The 21,781-nt window shown below is 34.2% G+C and overlaps 1 protein-coding gene across 1 annotated transcript in view; it reads right to left on the bottom strand.

Annotated features, from left to right (window-relative positions):
• LOC148952819 (fibroblast growth factor receptor-like 1) overlaps nucleotides 1-21,781 on the bottom strand; it is a 110,979-nt gene that overhangs the window by 59,230 nt on the left and 29,968 nt on the right. The window contains exons 2-3 of the mRNA XM_089087788.1: nucleotides 14,667-14,967; nucleotides 8,847-8,992 (exon numbers count right to left, since the gene is read on the bottom strand). Coding sequence (XP_088943914.1) covers nucleotides 8,847-8,992; nucleotides 14,667-14,967 — 447 coding nt within the window. The remainder of the gene's footprint in view (nucleotides 1-8,846; nucleotides 8,993-14,666; nucleotides 14,968-21,781) is intronic.

The raw sequence follows: 21,781 nt of genomic DNA, 5'->3' as shown, positions 1-21,781 counted from the left end.
AAATGTTCAATTTTCCGTTAGTATCTAGGCAAATGGGCTAAAACTTAAGATATTTATGCATTGTTTCAACTATTTATGGCTAAGTTTGCTAAAGACAAGCTATTTTCTTGCGAAAACACACAAAATAAGAAAAAATGTTCAACGATCCTTTACTACCTACGCAACTAGACTAAAAATGAAGATATTTATGCAGAGTTTCAACTAGCTATGGCTAAGTTTGCTAAAGACAAGCTATTTTCTTGCGAAAACACACAAAATCAGAAAAAATATTGTTAGGTTAGGTTAAGTTAGATTAGGTTAGGTTAGCCTACGTACGCGCATATAGGTTAGGTTAGGTTAGGTTGGATTAAGTTAGGTTAGGTTAAGTTAGGTTAGGTTAGATTAAGTTAGGTTAGGTTAGTTAGGTTAGGATAGGTTAGATTAAGTTAGGTTAGGCTGTTAGGTTAGGCTAGGCTAGCCTACGTACGCGCGCGTACGTAGGCTAACCTAGCCTACCCTAACTTAGCCTATCCTAACTTAATCTAACAAATCCTAACCTAACTAAACCTAACCTAACTTAATCTAAACTAACCTAACCTAATCTAACCAATCTTAATCCAACCGAACCAAACCTACCCTCTATGCACACGTACGTGGGATAACCTAACCTAATCTAGCCGAATCTAACATAACACTCTTGTTTAGGATTTTACGTGTATCTACAAGACAATATAGCTTCTTGATCAAAAAGCGCACGTTCGAGAAATTTCTCTTCACTTAATACTGAATTAAAGAATCATTTCAAAGTTAATCGATGACACTAGTACATTTTTTTTTTCTGTGGGTTTTGTTTGACAAAAGAAACTTGCGTGTATTACTAAAAATTATACATATATAGAATAAACTATGCATAAATATCTTCATTTAAGCCTAATTGCGTAGGTACTAAAGGACCATTGAACATTTTTTCTGAGTTTGTGTGTTTTCGCAAGAAAATAGCTTGTCTTTAGCAAACTTAGCCATAGATAGTTGAAACTCTGCATAAATATCTTCATTTCCGCCTAATTTCGTAGGTACTAAAGGAACATTGAACATGTTTTCTGATTTTGCGTGTTTTCGCAAGAAAATAGCTTGTCTTTAGCAAACTTAGCCATAGCTAGTTGAAACTCTGCATAAATATCTTCATTTTTAGTCTAATTGCGTAGGTACTAGAGGAACATTGATCATTTTTTTCTGATTTTGTGTGTTTTCGCAAGAAAATAGCTTGTCTTTAGCAAACTTAGCCATAGATAGGAGAACTTGAACATTTTGCACTTCTTCGAGAAAACTCTGAATTAAAGTGGAGTTCCTTATCTTCATGTTGAATATTCACAATCAATGTATAACTTTTTCTATCTTCTATGAAAAATTTGGAACAGAACTTTAAATTTTTTATTTCTTTGAGAAAAATCAGAACCAAATTTAAGAAAATTATAAATAAAGTGAAACTTTTGATCTCCATGTAAAATAATCACAATCATAGTATTACTTTTTCTATCTTTCATCTAAAAATTTAAAATATAAGTTTAAATTTCTTTATTTCTTTTGGGAACTTAAAAATGAAGTGGAATATATTCATTTTATCTAGAGAAATTAGAATTGAAATGTGTTCTTTGGTAAAGTTCAGAAGAGAACTTGAGCTTTTTTTTACTATGTTGATAAAATTTTATTGAACTAGAACTTTTTATCTTCAGTGAAAATAATCACAAGTATGGTATTACTTTTTCTATCTTACAGGGAAAAATTTAGAATAGAACTTTAAATTTCTTTTTGTCCTTGTGAAATATAGATGTGAAGTGGAAGATTTTTATTTTCGCTGTTGAAATTAGAATTGAATTGTGTTCCTTAGTAAAATTCAGATGAGAACTTGAACTTTTCTTCACTTCGTTGAGTAAATTTTAAGTTGAACTAGAACTTTTTATCTTCCGGTAAAATATTCACAAGTATAGTATTACTTTTTCTATCTTCCACCGAAAAACTTAGAATTGAACTTTAAATTTATTTATGTCTTTGTGAAATAAAGAACTTAAGTGGAAGATTTTCGTTTTCTCTGGAGAAATTAGAATTGAATTGTGTTCTTTAGTAAAATTCAGAAGAGAACTTGACCTTTTCTTCACTTTTTTGAGTAAATTTTAAATTGAACTAGAATTTTTTATCTTCCGGGAAAATATTCACAAGTATGGTATTACTTTTTCCATCTTCCACCAAAAATTAGAATTGAACTTTAAATTTCTGTATGTCCTTGTGAAATTGAGAACTTAAGTGGAAGATTTTTATTTTCTGTGGAGAAATTAGAATTGAAGTGTGTTCTTTGGTAAAGTTCAGAAGAGAACTTGAACTTTTCTTCACTTCGTTGAGAAAATTTTAAATTAAACTAGAACTTTTCATCTTCCATGAAAATAATCACAAGTATGGTATTACTTTTTCTATCTTCCACCGAAAAATATAGAAATGAACTTTAAATTTCTTTATGTCATTGTGAAATATAGAAGTTAAGTGGAAGATTTTTATTTTCTTTGGTGAAATTAGAATTGAATTGTGTTCTTTAGTAAAATTCAGAAGCGAACTTGAACTTTTCTTCACTTCGTTGAGGAAATTGTAAATTGAACTAGAACTTTTTATCTTCCATGAAAATATTCACAAGTATGGTATTACTTTTTCTATCTTCCGCCGAAAAATTTTGAATTGAACTCTAAATTTCTTTATGTCATTGTGAAATAAAGAACTTAAGTGGAAGATTTTTATTTTCTCTGGTGAAAATAGAATTGTATTGTGTTCTTTAGTAAAATTCAGTAGAGAACTTGAACTTTTCTTCACTTCGTTGAGGAAATTGTAAATTGAACTAGAACTTTTTATCTTCTGGGAAAATATTCACAAGTATGGTATTAGTTTTTCCATCTTCCACCGACAAATTTAGAATTGAACTTTAAATTTCTTTATGTCTTTGTGAAATTAAGAACTTAAGTGGAAGATTTTTGTTTTCTCTGGAGAAAATTAGCATTGAAGTGTGTTCTTTTGTAAAGTTCAGAAGATAACTTGAACTTTTCTTCACTTCGTTGAGAAAATTTTAAATTGGACAAGAACTTTTCATTTTCAATGAAAATATTCACAAGTTTTGTATTACTTTTTTTATCTACCACCAATAAATTACAATTGAACTTTAAATTTCTTAAAGTCTTTGTGAAATAAAGAGATGAGTTGGAAGATTTTTGTTTTCTCTGGAGAAATTAGAATTGGAGCGTGTTCTTTGGTAAAATTCAGAAGAGATCAAAATCTTTTCTTCAGTTTGTTGAGAACATTTGGAACATTTTTTTAAATTTTTTCATCCCCTTGAGAAAAATATGAAATAACATGGAAAATTTTTATATAATTTGAAAAAATGGATATGATTACAACTTAATTTCTTTTCAATTGATAACGGGGTGGAAAAGATAAGTACTTCAAGTTCCAAAGTGGGTTTAGGAGTGAGATTAAGAAAGTAACTTGCTCTGAAATGGTCTTTGAAATGTATTTCTTGGTGTTGAGGGATTCAAAAAGCTGTAAAGTATAGTTGTGGGTGAAAAAGATAAGTACTTCAAGTTGGAAAATGGGTTTAGGAGGGACATTAAGAAAGTAACTTGCTCTGAAATGGTCTTTCAAAAGTATTTCTTGGTTTTGAGGTATCCAAAAAGCTGTAAAGTATAGTTGCGGGTGAACAAGATAAGTACTTTAAGTTGGAAAATGGGGTTAGGAGGGAAATTAAGAAAGTAACTTGCTCTGAAATGGTCTTTGAAAAGTATTTCTTGGTGTTGAGGTATCCAAAAAGCTGTAAAGTATAGTTGCGGGTGAAAAAGATAAGTACTTCAAGTTGGAAAATGGGTTTAGAAGGGACATTATGAAAGCAACTTGCTCTGAAATGATCCTTGAAAAGTATTTCTTGGTGTTGAGGTATCCAAAAAGCTGTAAAGTATAGTTTCGGGTGAAAAAGATAAGTACTTCAAGTTGGAAAATGGGTTTAGGAGGGACATTAAGAAAGTAACTTGCTCTGAAATGTTCTTTGAAAAGTGTTTCTTTGTGTTGAGGTATCACAAAAGCTGTAAAGTATAGTTGTGAGTGAAAATAATGAGTGCTTCAAGTTGGAAAATGGATTTAGGAGTGACATTAAGAAAGTAACTTGCTCTGAAATGGTCTTTGAAAAGAATTTCTTGATGTTGAGGTATCCAAAAAGCTGTAAGGTATAGTTGAGGGTGAAAAGGATAAGTACTTCAAGTTGGAAAATGGGTTTAGGATGGTCATTAAGAAAGTAACGTGCTCTGAAAGGGTCTTTGAAATGTATTTCTTAGTGTTGAGGTATCCAAAAAGCTGTAAAGTATTGTTGTGATAGAAAAAGATAAGTACTTCAAGTTGCAAAATGGGTTTAGGAGGGACATTAAGAAAGTAACTTGCTCTGAAATGATTTTTGAAAAATATTTCTTGGTGTTAAGGTATCCAAATCTGTAAAGTATAGTTGTGGGTGAAAAAGATAAGTACTTCAAGTTAGAAAATGGGTTTAGGAGAGACATTAAGAAAGTAACTTGCTCTGAAGTCGTTCTGAAAAGTGGATCTGGAAAATAGGTTCTGGAACTTGTTCTGAAAAGATATAATAAAGCCATAGAAAAGTATTAAAAAATGGAGAGGGGACTCTTTGGGGGGGCCCGGGGTGGGTGTTGGGGGATCCGGGGGCCCTTGAGGGCCGGGTGGTCCTTTGGGTGCCCGGGGGGCCTTTGAGGACCAGGGGAGGACCTTTGGGGGTCCGAGGAGGGTGTTTGGGGGACCCTGGGGGGAGGGTGCCCTTCTGTGATCGAAATTTTTACTTTTTAGTTTACTTCTTTTTTTTGCGGCGCATCCCTGCAGTGTATCCTGCGGCCCTTTCCTGTAGTGCCTCCCTGAGGCAAATCCTGCGATGCTTTCCTGACCCGCGGCACATCCCTGCAACACATCCTGCGGCGCTTTCCTGGCCCACGGCGCATCCCGGCGGCGCTTCTCTGGTCCGGGGGACCTTGGGGGGCTTGGGGAGGGCCTTGGGGGCTTAGGGTGGGACTTGGGGGCACTGGGAGGGCCTTGGGGGGTCTGGTGGGGCAGTTGGGGGCTGGTGGAGGGCCTTTGGGACCCCGTTGGTCCTTTGGGAGCTCGATGGGCCTGTGGGGGGCCCGGGGATGGTCTTTGGGGGTCTGGGTGGGCCTTTGGGGGCGCCGGTGGCCCTTTGTGAGCTTGGGGGGCCTTTGAGGACCGGGGGCTTCCTTCAGGGTTGGGGTAGGAGGATTGGAACCCTTTGGGGTTGGGTTAGAGGATCTCACAACACTGTTCATATGAAACTTGTGTATTATAACGACCACAGAGTTTCACCATTAAATTCTCTTCTAAAATCTCTTCAAAAATCTTCTTTTAAAATGTCTCTATCTGTTTCGCCGAAATAGTTCCATAACCTGTCTAAAACGGTTTCGCCCAAATAATCCCTAAACGTAAATTCAGCGTGTTCCTTTGTTATTGGCATCTCTACGCTAATACATTTCAAATTAATAAGAAACCTTATCGCGTGCTAACACAATTCATCGCCAAGAGGCTTCTCGCCTAATTGTTTCCATTGCCTTTGGTTATTAATATCCTTTGGAGTTCAACCAGTAGAAGTGTTCCTGAGGCAAAGACATTAATGATTTGGATCTATTCATGGAGAAATGTTTCTAGGGCGAAAATTTTTAAAGTCTGACAGATGATGTCATTGATTGATTGATCTGTCAAGAAAGGGGAAATTAATTTGATGTTTCTAAGGGGAATTATTGATTCACGATAGGTTTCTGCAAAAATATAAAAGTAATTTCTGTGTGTTCCTTTTGTATGGCATCTCTGTGCTAACGCATTTCAAATTTCTAGGAAACCCTTTCCTACGTTAATCTCTTCATCTCATAAATTTTCCTAGCTAAACTATTAGGGTTTCGTTAGAATATCAATTTATCTCTCCGACTTAAAGCTCCGTGAAGCCGTATTTAAAAATAGAATTTCTATCTCTTTAGACTCCCGCATAATTCCAAGATAACAAGTGATGTCAATTATAATTCCTGACACTAAAGATCAATGAAGCCCTATTTAAAAATAGAATATTAATTTTTCTCACTGACCTAAAGAACGTTTATCCCTCAGACCTAAGATTAAAGAAGCCTTAATGTTTCTTAATTCTCCCCTTCGTGAATCAATAATTTCCCCTAGCGATTATGTAAATCAAGTTCACATGTGCTACTCGTGACAGGACCACGGGGTTTATGGTTTTCCATGTGGTAAAGTTACTTTTTTTCCAAGTGATAAAATTCCTGTTTTTTAATTATCTGTGAGAAAACCATAAACCACGTGGTCCTGTCACCCTGTTTTTCAAATTCTCACGGACAAAAACCATAAAACATCCATAATTTGATGTTGACATCCGAGAAAAACATCAAATAAATCGAACAACACACATCACCATCCATGAAAACAACCATAAATGTGACAAAATTCATGTTTTTCCATGTGAGAAAATTCCTGTTTTTTCATTCTCACTGAGAAAACCATATAACAGACATGAATTGCTGTTGACATCCATAAATGTGACATAGTTCCTGTTTTTCAAATTCTCACTGACAAAAACCATAAACCACGTGGTTGTCGTGCCAATATATGGTGTTAAAAAAAGTTGTAGGTGGCAGCAGGGATGCGTGACACGAGCTTTAGGGTCACTTCTACTATTATTATTTATTATTTTTTCCCCCGAGGCACTTCATATGGAAGGGGTCGTCGTAAAAATTCAAAAAGGGCTCATTCGATTGGAAATCGAGATTTCTAGTGCCCATTTTAAGGGTCAAAAGTGATTGGAAGGAAACTAACATCCCTTCCACGCCCACCATTTCCTCAAACACATTCAATCAAAATTTTGAGACAGACATTTTAAATATTAAAGCCGACTTTAGCATGTGCAGGCTTTATTTAATTTTCAAAAAGAAAATAAACATTGCATCTTAAATCGGAAAATTTTCTGTTATTTTGTCTTAGTCAACGAATAAAATACCGAAAACTAGCTATCCTCTCAAATTTTTTTATTGCAGGTGGGGGGTGGGACTCAAGACCCAACCCCCTAGAATTCAAAATCTGTATGAATTTCATGGCTCTTCTTATTCAAATTAAATTATTTTTATTGTTACCCCCCCCCCCAAAAAAAAAAATCTTTCAGGTGTGCCTACTTTAGATGTTATCGATAGAGGTTTACATACTTATATTTAAGGTAATTGGGAGCACCGTTCCCTAAGATTGGTTCATATGTGTCCTCTTCCTATGAATATCGGAAAATAGTGGCATGAAAACAATTCTGCATTTTGAAATAAACATTATTTTAGAAAGACACTTGGATTCAAACAGACATGCCTAATGCTTGAAAAAGAAAATAAAGATTGTTTATCTTAAAAAATAAGTTTTGTGTAAATAATAAAATATCGCAAAGGGTTAACCTTTTAACACTGTTAAAAACTCGTTCTGAACACATTACCTGAAGGTTACATCGAGTTTCTCCTACGCTATTTGAATGCTACGTTAATAAAGCGTGCTTACGGAGAACTTTTCAAAGTATGTTCCAGTTGAAACATACTTTGGAAAAAAACACTAATACATAGTTAGGTTGGAGAGTTAGTTGGACCTTTCAACGGCGTAAGAGGAAGGGGAAAAAACAACGTATGACTATTAGGGCACTTTACGGTTTGGATAGCTTCAAGGCAAAAAACTTTACTATATAAACAGCTTTAGAAAATGATTTTATTTATAAAATAGAGCCAGAATTTCAAATATTTAGTAAAAAGTACATTGTAATTGCCGTTATTTATGCTAGTCTCGTTGGAACACCACACAAATTCTTAGACACATGTATACCGTACTATTTATGTCAAACAATTTGATAAACTTTTATTCAACCACATATTATATACCTTTTTTCATTTATTCTTATTTCTTTCCTAAGATTTACGATTTAGCCTAATAACTAAAGAGAAGGAGGGGGAGCAACAGAGACAGAAAGAGAGAGTAAATAATTTCTGAGACCACACTGGCTAATAATGACAAAACAAAAAGTCCCATAGAAAAGAGAAACGAGGAAAATGACAGCCAGTGAAAAACAGAAGAAAACTGTGGAACTATTTCAGTCGAGACCTCCGCTAAACCGTCTTAAGTGCAGATTAATAAAAAATACAGATAAAGTCCTAAGGACGATATAAGAACCGGTGTTACCTTTTCGTCGTTGCTCGGAAAGGGTCCTATTTTAGTTTCAGAGTTTGTTTTGAGCTTTGGTTTTATATTGTCCTTAGGGCTTTTATCTATACTTTTTTTTTTATTATTCTGCACTTAGGACGGTTGAACAGAGGTCTCGCCCGAGATTATTATATAATTTTCTTCTGTTTTTTACTGGCTGTCGTTATCCTCGTTTCTATCTTCTTAGCAAATTTTTCGTTTTGAGAGCGAGACAGTGAGAGAGTAAGAGAGAGAGTGAGAGAGAGAGTGAGAGACTGTGAGAGAGTGAGTGTGTTAGAGTGTGTGTGTGTTATAGTGTGAGTGAGATTGGTTCCGAGAGTGATAGAGAGAGAGATAGACAAAGAGAAATAGAGGGAGAGAGATAGAGAGAGAAAGAGAGAGAGAAAGAGAAGGAAAGAGAGAGAAAGAAAGAGAGAGAGAGAAAGAGAGAGAGTTGGAGAGAGAAATAAATTCATAATTTTTAGAGGAAGTGACAACAAAAGAATCATGATACACCACAGGAAAACTGTAATTTTACGCTAAATAGAAATAAGATTAGCGTCTGGTACCTTTTTCCAAAACGTTCTTGGTGTGGGTATGCCAGTAGCTTCGCAAGGTAGCTTAACATAGTCACCAACATTTCTAGTTAGGTATTTTGGCTGGGACATGGTCGATGGCAGGAAGGCCAAGTTTATCTTTTTGGAATTTTCCTCATCTAAAAAAAAAATTGGTCTGTTAATAAATTAAAAATAAGATGTGCACAACACTTCATTGTACTAGAGGGCAGTCAAATATATCTTTTAAGTTGATACCAAAACCCAAATGCACTAGTGATTGGAACTACAGTTGCATTGTTTTGTACCATATTAACGACTCTTCTTGACTGCTAAGGTCCATGCCCCAGCCCTGCAGTGTGTTGCTATAGCTTGGTTCAAGTTTCGTGTCCCGTATTGCCACACTGAGGTCAAACTCACTGCGCCACCAAAGGACAAATTATATGAGCGCGGAAGGAAACCACAGGATTTCTCTCCGCTGGAGGTCAATTATAACTACGGAGTCACTCGAACTTCGAAGCTCCTGATTAGGAGCAGACTCTTGTATCTACTGTATTGCAGTTACTATAACTGCAGTCTCTATACTAAATCAGACATGAGAATAACATTCATGAATGAATAAACATAAACTGGGAAGTATTAAATCAGACATGAGAATAACATTCATAAATGAATAAACATAAATGTTATAATAGTTACAAGCATATTAATAAAGATAATTAGTAGTTGTGTTCTTGTAAATTGGTTGCCAATACCCCCACCCTTTTTCCATGCGTAAGGATCTTGCAAACTATGATGAGTTCTGATGCCGCCCAATAAATCTTAAACTCATACAATGACACTAAATCTCAAAATTTCCGTTTGAAAGGGGGGCTACCATTTCATCTAACCGACACAAGCACTAAACGTCATTTCGTCGACAAGGAAAATCTGTCAGAACGTCGAAAGTCTTAACATCGACAAGTAAGGACATCGACAGTCATAAAATCGACACGTCAGAAGATCGACAGTCACAATCGCTACCCGTCAGAACGTCGACAGTCATAACATCGACAAGTAAAGACATCCACACGTCAGGATATTGACAGTCATAACATGGACACGTCAGAACATCGACAGTCACAATCGCTACCCGTCATAACGTCGACAGTCATAACATCGACACGTAAGGACATCGACAGTCATAACAACGACACGTCAGTACATCGACAGTCACAATCACTACCCGTCAGAACGTTGACAGTAATAACATCGACACATCAGTACATCGACAAAATCCGTCAGGACATCGACAAAAAAATTATAAGTTTATACAATAGTAATAAGTACATAATAGTTTAGAAACAAATTTCGGCTATATATTTGTACATCAGGGGGGTGGGGGTGAAGTATAGCCTATATTAAATACGTAAGCTAACCTAACTTAGGTACCTTTTCCCCCCTAAACCACAAAACACTAAAGTTTTAAAATTTTCGATTTTATGACGGATTTTGTCGATGTCCTGACTTGTCCATGTTATGACTGTCGACGTTCTGACAGGTAGCAATTGTGACTGTCGATGTCCTGACCTGTCGATGTCCTGACGGTTAGTGGTTCTGATGGATTTTTTGTTGATGTTATGACGGTTTTGTCGATGTCCTGACGGTAGTGATTCTGACGTGTCGGTGCCCTGACGCCTTCCTCGTTCGAAAGAGCCCACTGCCAATAATTTACCACCATTGCTTCGATTTGAGCAACCCTTGTGGATCGTTGTTTAAAGGAAGCATAGAGAAGTGGAGAGCATAGTCTGGAGGAATCTTGCTGGGTGAAATGTTTTTTTGCCCATATTGGGGTTACCTCATGTGCGGTGCTGGCCGAGTAATACTTTTCTTGTCCAGTTTTTCCTTTTGTAGTTTTTTATTTGTTTATTAGTTTACTTTTTTGTTAATGTCGAAGCGTTAAATGCTTATATTCGTTACAATCAGCAGATACGAATTCATCTCTCTGTTGAGGGCGTATTATTTAGACGCTATATTGTATCGCAGTGAGTTAGATAATTAAAATAATTCATTCAGTAACGTTCGAGTCAAAATAATACGTTATACTCAAATTTATCCTAAACTTTATCAATTAGCCCTTGGGTCTAGAATATGGCAATTGGAATATGTGCTTCTTTGAATAAAAAATATTTGGGATCCTAAGGCTATTCGATAGCCTTAGGGATGATATCTTTGGGATCATATAAAATTTCGATACGATCCACATTTAAGGGAGGTATAAAGCACTCACCTTTCTTGTTTAAATTATAAATAAAGCTTTCATTTGAAACTAGACCTTTGGTTGAGCTAGGGTTGTTTTACCAAAATTTATTTCGAAAAACATTAAATACTCTTGACCTAAATATCCTTAATATTCCAATCTCAGCAATGCATAATTAACCTAGATATCTTAGAAGAATTATGAGTTCTTCCGTTTACAACGGGTAATTTCTCAAAACTTTGGGCCGCCATTTTCTCAAATCTGTACGATTCACACTAACTTTTTCTATATTTTTGATTAAAATAAAACCCTTGAAATTTTGACGCGAAACCATACTTGGCTGCACTGGGCCCCAGGGCCATAAAAGGATATTGAGATGGTCTAGTCCCTCTCAGATCACTTTTGGTCCTATAAAGGAACGAGAACTTTCAATTTCTGTTCGAATAAAATCCCTTCCAAAATTCAACAAACTCCGATTCAATAAGACTGCCCGGTACTGGTGCATTATGCGGGCCCATAACTATAGACGGTATCAAGGAAACCAGTCACGAAACCCGTCAAACGGGCTATTTGCAAGACACCGCTATAGATAAATGATTGCAAAGCGTTGTTTCTCAATGAGTTACAATATTTAAACGACAAATTTATACTGAAAATATTGTACATGTTTCGAAATTTTTGTTTTTAAATCTGATCAGTTTTAAATACAATCAGTACATCCAATCAGTAGAATATGAAGATTTTTTGGTACTTGGGCACTATATGGACCTTTACAAGGAAAACCAGTCACGAAAAACCCGTTTTTGATGGGTTAATTCAAGAGACCGCTATAGAGTAATGCAATCCATAGCGTGGTTTTCATTGCGTTTACGATATTTAAACTTTTGTTTTTTGGGGTTTGGGGAAAAATGGTACCTAGGTTAGGTTACATATTTGATATATGCTATGCTTTACCCCCTCCCCTAATGTGCAAATATATAGCCCAAATTTGTTTATAAACTATTATATATTCATCCTATTTTATTTTATTTCATTAGCATTAACCAAAAGTGACTTTTTAGAGAGGCCCATATAATGCCCAAGTACCGATTTTTTTATGGAAATAAAAAAAAAAAACTTTTTAAAACTGAAAGTAAGGAGCGACATTAAAACTTAAAACAAACAGAAATTATTCCGTATATGAAAGGGGCTGTCCCCTCCTCAACGCCTCGCTTTTTGCGCTGTAGTTTTTTATTGTTTTAAAAAATAAAGTTGTAAGACAGAGTCAAAGTATAGCGTAAAGAGCGAGGCGTTGAAGAGGGACAGCCCCTTTTATATACGGAATAATTTCTGTTCGTTTTAAGTTTTAATGTCGCTCCCTACTTTCAGTTTAAAAAACTTGTTTTTTTTATTTAATTTATGATCTTTTTATAGTTAATGCAGCTTTAATTTGGGCTCACTATCATTGAATAAGTAAACAAAATTCTGCATAAAAATTTTACTTTTCTTTTGCTAAATGGCTGTCTCTAAATTTGGTTCTAACGTAATTTACAAATTAACTTACGTAACGAACTTCTATATTTGTATATTTTTCTTCTGGCAAAAAATACAAAGTTGCAGATTTTTGCAGATATGAGCTTGACACCTATGTAATAGGGTTTTCTGATACGCTGAATCTGACGGTGTGATATTCATTAAAATTCTTTCACTTGTAGGGGATGTTTTCCCCCTCTTTAAAAAATCAGGTAAATTTTCTCAGACTCGTAGCCTTTGATGTGTAATACTAAACTTAATAAAATTTATATATTTAGAGTCAGCATTATAAGCCCATTCTTTTGATACATTTATTTACATCAAAACTCCGTTTTTAAAAGCTTCGATTACTATTGAGCCGTATCACTTGTTTTTTTTATTGTTTTTTTTATTACGCATATGTTATTACGTATATAAGGGGGTTCTCCCCTTAGTCAATACCACGCTCTTTACGTTTAAAAAAAAATTATTAATTCACAAACCCCTGAATCACAAAGGCCGTTTAATTAGAATAGATAGCTCTTTTGAAAGCACTAAAAAAAAAACTGTAGCGTAAAGAGCGAGGTATTGACTTGGGGGAGAACCCCCTCATATACGTAAAATTTTTCTGCTCGTTTTAAGTTCTAATCTTGCTTCTTACTTTCAGTTGAAAAAGCTTGTTTTTTTTTAATTTAATTTCTGATCGTTTTTTAAATAATGCTTGGAATTCCGGCGTCCCCTTCGTAGAAATGTCCCTTACCCCAAAGAAACATCCTCCACGGAAATATTCTCCCGAGTAACCCTCTCCTCCAGCCCTCCTCCCCACCAGAAAAAAATCCATCCTGAAAATGTCTGTATACTTCCCAATAACCAATACAATATGTAAGTAATGGGCAAAGTTCATAACTTGCAGCCCTTCCCCTGAGAATTGTGGGGGATTAAGTCATCCTCAAGGACAAATTTATTAAATTTTCGACTATGCTGAAGAAAATGGCTATCTCAAAATTTTGGTAGGGTGACTTTGAGAAAAAATTAGCGTCGGAGGGGGCCAAGTCGCCCTCCATTTTTTTGGTCACCTAAAAAGAACACTAGAATTTTTAATTACATTTCGAATGAGCCCTCCCACGATATTCTAGGACTACTGGGTCGATACGATCACCCCTGGGAAAAAAAACAAAAAAAAACAAAAAAACAAAAAACAAACAATACACACGCATCCGTGATCTTTCTTCTGGCAAAAAATGGAAAATTCCACATTTTTGTAGATAGGAGCTTGAAACCTCTACAGTAGGGTTCTCTGACACGCAGAATATGATGGTGTGATTTTCATTAAGGTTCTACAGCTTTTAGGAGGTCTTTCCCCCTTTTTTCGAAAATCAGCCAAATGTTCTCAGGCACCTAACTTTTGATGGGTAGGATAACAACTTGATGACACTTATACATTTGAAATCAGAATTAAAATCTGATTCTTTTGATGTATCTATTTGTATCAAAGTTCTGTTTTTTAGAGTTTCGGTTACTATTGAGCCGGGTCACTCCTTACTTACAGTCCGTTACCACGAACAGTTTGATAGATTGTTCCCAAATTTTCATCTCTTAGAGTCTTGGTTGCTAGCACACGTTGATATTGTTTCCACTTCTTTACCGTCAGTTGTTTAATCACTAGAGTAGCGCATTATTATTGAAAATACCTCAGCAGCACCCAAAAGCAAGTTTAGTTGGATTTAAGGCTAGCGACTACAGTGTATCCAGACATGGGTCTAATTAAGCACGTAAGTTGGGTGGATACCTTTGAACGCATGCCCCCTACCCTATAAAAGTGCGTAGTTTTTATGATTTATCGCATTAGTTTCCATTTAATTTGGCTGTGCGTAAACTTTGTATGACGTCGGATGTCGGTCTCTGGATCTAATCAACCAAGCGTGTCTTTTGTCTCATTATACAGTAGACTATTAATATTGTGACGAACGTTGAGGAATTTAAGAGATTTTAGAGATTTACTAGGGGCTACTAGAGGTTTTATTTTAGGATTACTTCTGAGAGGAAAACACTATAATGAACGAAAGAGTTGCCGATTATCGCAAAGGATATTGCTTTAAACATACCTAGGACAATCAAATCTAGAAATACGCTTTCTGAACCGAATCCATTTACACCGGTGCACTTGTAACGGCCGCCATCATCTTTTCTTGCCTCTTTTACTCGAAGCATATTTCCTGCTATTTTAATTCTATGAAAGTCCGACTGCACAACTTCTCCATCTTTGCTCCACTCAACGATTAAATTTCCAGTTCTTGACTTTACTGGACAAACTAATTTGACATCTAAGCCGAGACCAGTGATTATTTGACTTTGATAAGCCTCCAGCTGTAGTTGAGGTGGCTCTGTAAGAGGGAAAAGAGAAATCTAAGAACACAGCATCAAAGAGAACAAGAGACATTTACTTTCTTGTAATTCATTGAAAAATGTCGTTTACTATCATTGGTTTTTGTCTGTGGCGTATCTTCGCAATCGTATCTTGGCGTATCTATTTCAAACACATTGATACTTAAGGTAACGGAATTTGTGGGGAAATTCTAAGGTGTCTAAGCCATGAAAAAGAACTAAAAGTTAGTCTCCCCTTGATTGGTTCTCAGTGTGAAATTTTAAGCCATAGGGTAAAAAGAAGGAGAAGTCTTTCAGTCGCATTATTTTTTACGAGTAGTCAATCTGTTTCTCTATGATAGGATTGTATTAACATTTACCGCCTCTATTACCACTTTCTTTTCACTAAGCAGACGTCATGGAGCCTTAGGTAATTAAATAAAAAATGCCTTAGGTTTTTTGAACTGGAAATAAGGAGCAACATTAAAACTTAAAGCGAACAGAAATTATTACGTATATGGGAGAGTTTGCCCCCTCGTCAATACCTTGCACTTTAGGCTAAAGTCTGAATTTTGTTCCAATTCTTTAAAAATGACCCCTGAATCACAAAGGCCGCTTAATTAGAATATTAAACAAAAAAAAAGTTTTTTTTAACCGAAAGTAAGGAGCAGCATTAAAACTTAAAACGAAAAGAAATTATTCCGTATATGAAAGGGGCTGTCCCCTCCTCAATGCCTCGCTCTTTACGCTAAAGTTTTTATTGTTTTAAAAAATAGAGTTGTGAGAAAGAGTCAAACTATAGCGTAAAGAGCGAGGTGTAGACAGCCCCTTTTATATACGGAATAATTTCTGTTCGTTTTAAGTTTTATGCCGCTCCTTACTTTCAGTTAAAAAAACTTATTTTTTTTATTTAATTCCTGAATGTTTTTAAATTAATGCAGGTTTTGATTTTGGCTCACCGTACATGAATAATTAAAACAAAATTTGTATATTAATTTTCTTTTTTTGGCTAAATGGCTTTCTCGAAAGCTGTTTAATGTTATTTACGAACGTTTTTATTAGTAATAAATATACATAACTTACGAATTAACTTACGTAACGACTTTCTATATTCGTATATTTTTATTACGTATATTAGGGGGGTTCTCCCCCTAGTCAATGCCTCCGTGTTTACGCTTAAGTTCGGTTAATTTTTCCATTTGTTTAAGAATGACCTCTTAATCAGAAAGGCCGTTAACTAGAATACATAGGTCTTATGAAAGTACTAAAAAACTTAGATTAAGGTTAGAGCGAGGGTTTGACTTAGAGCGAGGTTTTGACTAGGGGGCGAACCCAATCATATACGTAATAGTTTCTGTTCGTTTTAAGTTTTGATTTTGAAAAGCTTTCAGTTGAAAAGCTTTTCAGTTGAATTGTTTTTTTTTTTATTTAATTTCTGATCACTTTTTTAAATAATTCTGGAAAATCCGGTGCCTCCTTCATAGCAATGCCCCTTCCCCCATGTAAACTTGCTCCATGAATCCTCCCACGTAACCCCCGATCCATCCCCCCCCACTACCAGAAAAAGATTACCCTAAAAACGTCTGTATACTTCCCAACAACCAATACTTAATATAAATATTGGGCAAAGTTCATAACATGCAGCCCTTCCCCCAGGGACTGTGGTGGATTAAGTCATCCTCAAAGACATAGTTATTATATTTTTCGACCATGCTGAACAAAATAGCAGTAGAAAGGCCTTATTGACTCCCGTACGAACCACGTGGTAGCACCATATATGGGCTTAGAGTCCCTAGGGAGAACACGTGTGCTGTCAGTCCGACAGGGGCACCATATATGGGCATAGAGTCCCTAGGGAGAACACCTGTGCTGTCAGTCCCGATCCCACACCATATATGGGCATGGAATCCCCAGGGAGAAACGTTTCCGAGAAATTGTTTTCAGGCGAAGTCTATTAATGTCTTTGATGTATTTCCAAGGAGAATTGTTTCTGGGCGAATATTTATTAATGTCTTTGGAGTTCTTCCAGGAGAATTGTTTTCGGGCGAATGTTTTGATCTTAGAGATGAAGAGATTAACGCGGGAAAGGAATTCCTAGTAATTTGAAATGTGACAGCGCAGGGATGCCAAAAACAAAAGGAACACGCTGAAATTACGTTTAGGGGTAATTTGGGCGAAACCGTTTTAGACATTTTAGGGAATTATTTCGGCGAAACAGTTAGAGACATTTAAAAAGATGATTTTAGAAGTGGTTTAAGAAGAGTATTTGAGAGTGAAACTCTGAGGTCGTTATAATAAATAATTTCCATTTGAAGAGTGTCGTGAGTTTCTCTACCCCAACCTCAAAGGGCTCCGATCTCTCTACCCCCACCCCGAAAGAACACCCGGCCCTCAAAGGTCCCCCAGGCCCCCCGCACCCCCAAAGCCCCACCGAGGCCTTCCATTCCCCCTTGCTTATTGAATTTTTTCAAGTTTTTTCGGACTGAATTTTTTAGACTTAGAAATTATCAAACATTTTTCAGGGTTTTTCCTTAACCCATTGACATAGAGTTTTAGCCTAGAGTATTAGCTTAGTTTTATTTAGAGCTGAAGTTTACTTTAGTTATATTTAAGAGTTTAGAGTTTTTAGCTTAGAGTCTTAATCTAGAGTTTTTGTTAGATTTCTAGTTTAGTTTAGTTATAGTTAAGATTTTAAGATTAGAGTGTTAACTTAGAGTTTTAGTAAGATTTGAAGTTCAGTTTTGTTTCAGTTAAAAGTTTAGAGTTTTACCTTAGAGTCTTAGTTTAGAGTTTTAGTTAGAGTTGAAGTTTACTTTAGTTTTAGTGAAAAGTTATAAGTTTTAGCTTAGAGTCTTAGCTTAGAGTTTTTGTTAGAGTTCTAGTTTAGTTTAATAATAGTTAAGAGTTTAGTTTTTAGCTTAGAGTCTTAGATTAGAGTTTTTGTTGAAATTCTAGTTTAGTTTAGTTTCATTTAAGAGTTTAGAGTTCTAGCTTAGAGTCCTAGCTTAGAGTTCTAGTTAGAGTTGAAGTTTGGTTTAGTTATAGTTAAGAGTTTAGAGTTTTAGTTTAGAGTCTTAGCTTAGAGTTTTAGTTAGAGTTGAAGTTTAGTTTAGTTACAGTTAATAATTTAGAGTTTTAGCTTAGAGTCATATATTAGAGTTTTACTTAAAGTTTAAGTTTGGTTAAGTTTTAGTTAAGAGTTTCGAGTTTTAGCTTAGAGTCTTAGCTTAGAGTTTTTGTTAGAGTTCTAGTTTAGTTTAATTTTAGTTAAGAATTTGATATTTTACCTTTGAGTTTCAGTTAGAGTTCTAGTTTAGTTTACTTTTAGTTAAGAGTTTAGAATTTTAGCTTATAGTCTTAGCATAGAGTTTTTGTTTTAGTTCTAGTTTAGTTTAGTTTTATTTAAGATTTTAGAGTTTTTAGCTTACAGTTTTAGCTAGAGTTCTAATTTAGTTTAGTTTTAGTTAAGAATTTAGAGTTTTACCTTAGAGTCTTAGCTTAGGGTTTGTGTTAAAGTTGAAGTTTAGTTTAGTTATAGTTAAGAGTTTAGAGTTATAGCTTAGAGTCTTAGCTTAGAGTTTTTGTTAAAGTTCTAGTTTAGTTTAGATATAGTTAAGCGTTTGGAGTTTTACCTTCGAGACTTAGCTTAGAGTTTTAATTTAGTTTAGTTTTAGTTAAGAGTTTAGAGTTTTTTAGCTTAGAGTCTTAGCATAGAGTTTTTGTTAGAGTTCTAGTTTAGTTTAGTTTTAGTTAAGAGTTTGGTGTTTTACCTTAGAGTCTTAGCTTAGACTTTTAGTTAGAGTTATAGTTTAGTTTAGTTTTAGTTAAGAGTTTAGAATTTTAGCTTAGAGTCTTAGCTTAGAGTTTTTGTTAGAGTTCTAGTTTAGTTCAGTTTTAGTTAAGTGTTTAGAGTTTTTAGCTTAGAGTCTTAGCTTTGAGTTTTTGTTGAAGCTCTAGTTTAGTTTAGTTTTAGTTAAGAGTTTAGAGTTTTAGCTTAGAATCTTAGATTAGATTTTTTGTTAGAGTTTTAGTTTAGTTTAGTTTTAGTTAATAGTTTAGAGTTTTAGCTTATAGTTTTAGATTATAGTTATATTTATAGTTGAAATTTAGTTTAGTTATAGTTAAGAATTTAGAGTTTTTAGCTTAGAGTCGTAGTTTAGAGTTTTTTTTTAGAGTTCTATTTTAGTTTAGTTAAGAGTTTAGAGTTTTATCATAGAGTCATAGCTTAGAGTTTTTGTTGAAGTTTAGTTTAGTCATAGTTAAGAATTTAGAGTTTTTAGCTTAGGGTCTTAGGTTCTAGTTTAGTTTTAGTTAAGAGTTTTGAGTTTTACCTATAGTTTAGTTTAGTTTTAGTTAAAAGTTTTGAGTTTTAGCTTAGAGTCTTAGCTTAGAGTTTTAGTTAGAGTTGAAGTTTATTTTAGTTATAGTTAATAATTTAGAGTTTTTTAGCTTAGAGTCGTAGTTTAGAGTTTTTGTTAGAGCTCTAGTTTAGTTTAGTTAAGAGTTTAGAGTTTTATCATAGAATCTTAGCTTAGAGTTTTTGTTGAAGTTGAAGTTTAGTTTAGTCATAGGTAACAATTTAGAGTTTTTACCTTAGAGTCTTAGCTTAGAGTTCTAGTTAGAGTTGAAGTTTAGTGTAGTAATAGTTAAGAGTTTAGAGTTTTAGCTTAGAGTCTTAGCTTAGAGTTTTAGTTAGAGTTCTAGCTTAGTTTAGTTTTAGTTAAGAGTTTAGATTTTTACCTTAAAGCTAAAACTATAAACTCTTAAATATAACTAAACCAAACGAAACTTCAACCCTAACTATAACTCTAATCTAAGACTTTAAGGTAAAACTCAAAACTCTTAACTAAAACTAAACTAAACTAGAACTCTAACTAAAACTCTAAGCTAAGACTTTAAGGTAAAAATCTAAACTCTTAACTAAACCTAAACGAAGCTAGAACTCTATCTAAAACTCTCAGCTAAGACTCCAAGCTAAAACTCTAAACCCTTAACTATAACTAAACTAAACTTCAACTCTAAGTAAAACTCTAAGCTAAGACTCTAAGGTAGAACTGTGAAATCTTAACTAAACTAAACTAGAACTTCAACAAAAACTCTAAGCTAAGACTCTAAGATAAAACTCTAAACTCTTAACTAAAACTAGACTAAACTATAACTCTAAGTAAAACTCTAAGCTAAGACTCTATGCTAAAAACTCTAAATTCTTAACTATGACTAAACTAAACTTCCACTTCAACAAAATCTCTAAGCTATGACTCTATGATAAAACTCTAAACTCTTAACTAAACTAAACTAGGACTCTGACAAAAACTCTAAACTACGACTCTAAGCTAAAAACTCTAAATTCTTAACTATAAATAAACTAAACTTACACTCTAACTACAACTCTAAGCTAAGACTCTAAGCTTTAACTCTAAACTCTTAACTAAAACTAAAATAAACTAAAACTCCAACAAAACTCTAAGCTAAGACTCTAAGCTAAAACTATAAACTCTTAACTAAGACTAAACTAAACTAGAGCTTCCACAAAAACTCTAAGCTAAGACTCTAAGCTAAAAACTCTAAACTCTTAACTAAAACTGAACTAAACTAGAACTCTAGCAAAAACTCTAAGCTAAGACTCTAAGCTAAAATTCTAAACTCTTAACTAAAACTAAACTAAACACTCTAACTAAAACTCTAAGCTATGACTCTAAGGTAAAACACCAAACTCTTAACTAAAACTAAAATAAACTAGAACTCTAACAAAGACTCTAAGCCAAGACTCTAAGCTAAAAATTCGAAACTCTTAACTAAAACTAAACTAAACTAGAACTCTAACTACAACTCTAAGCTAAGACTCTATGGTAAAACACCAAACTCTTAACTAAAAGTAAACTAACCTAGAACTCTAACTTAAACTCAAAGGTAAAACATCAAACTCTTAACTAAAATTAAACTAAACTAGAACTCTAACAAAACCTCTAAGCTAAGACTCTAAGGTAAAATTCTAAACTCTTAACTAAAACTAAACTAAACTAGAACTCTAACAAAAACTCTAAGCTAAGACTCTAAGCTAAAACCCTAAATTCTTAACTGTAACTAAACTAAACTTTAACTCTATCTAAAACTCTTAGCTGAGACTCTATGGTAAAACTCTAAACTCTTAACTAAACTAAACTAGAACTCTAAATAAAACTAAGCTAAGACTATAAGCTAAAAACTCTAAACTCTTAACTAAAACAAAACTAAAATAGAACTCTAATTAAAACTATAAGTCTAAGCTTAAACTATAAACTAAAACTAAACTAAAATTTAAATTCAAGAAAAAGACTACACTAAGACTCTAAGCTAAAAACAATAAACTCTTCACTAAAACTAAACTAAACTAGAACTCTAACAAAACTCTTAGCTAAGACTATGGTCTAAAACTATAAACTCTTAAGTAAAACTAAATTAAACTAAAAGTCTAAGCTTAAACTCTAAGGTAAGACTCAAAACTCTTAACCATAACTAAACTAGAGCTAAAACAAAAACTCTAAGCTAAGACTCTAAGGTAAAACTCTTAACTCTAAACTATAACTAAACTAGAACTCTAATTAAAACTCTAAGTCTAAGCTAAAACTCTAAACTAAACTAGAACTTCAACAAAAAACTCTAAACTAAGACTCTAAGCTAAAAGTTCTAAACTCTTAAGTAAAACTAAACTAAATTAAAACTCTAAGCTAAGTCTCTAGGGTAAAACACCAAACTCTTAACTAAAACTAAACTAAACTAAAACTCTAAGCTAAGTCTCTAAGGTAAAACACCAAACTATTAACTATAACTAAACTAAACTAGAACTCTAACAAAAACTCTAAGCTAAGACTCTAAG

The sequence above is a fragment of the Artemia sp. Qi Xiang Cuo genome, chromosome 4, assembly GCF_049724085.1.
Source record: "Artemia sp. Qi Xiang Cuo chromosome 4, ASM4972408v1, whole genome shotgun sequence".
NCBI classification, from domain to species: Eukaryota; Metazoa; Arthropoda; class Branchiopoda; order Anostraca; family Artemiidae; genus Artemia; species Artemia sp. Qi Xiang Cuo.
Note: the sequence above shows the minus strand (reverse complement) of the source record. Positions and strands in the feature narration are given on the sequence as shown.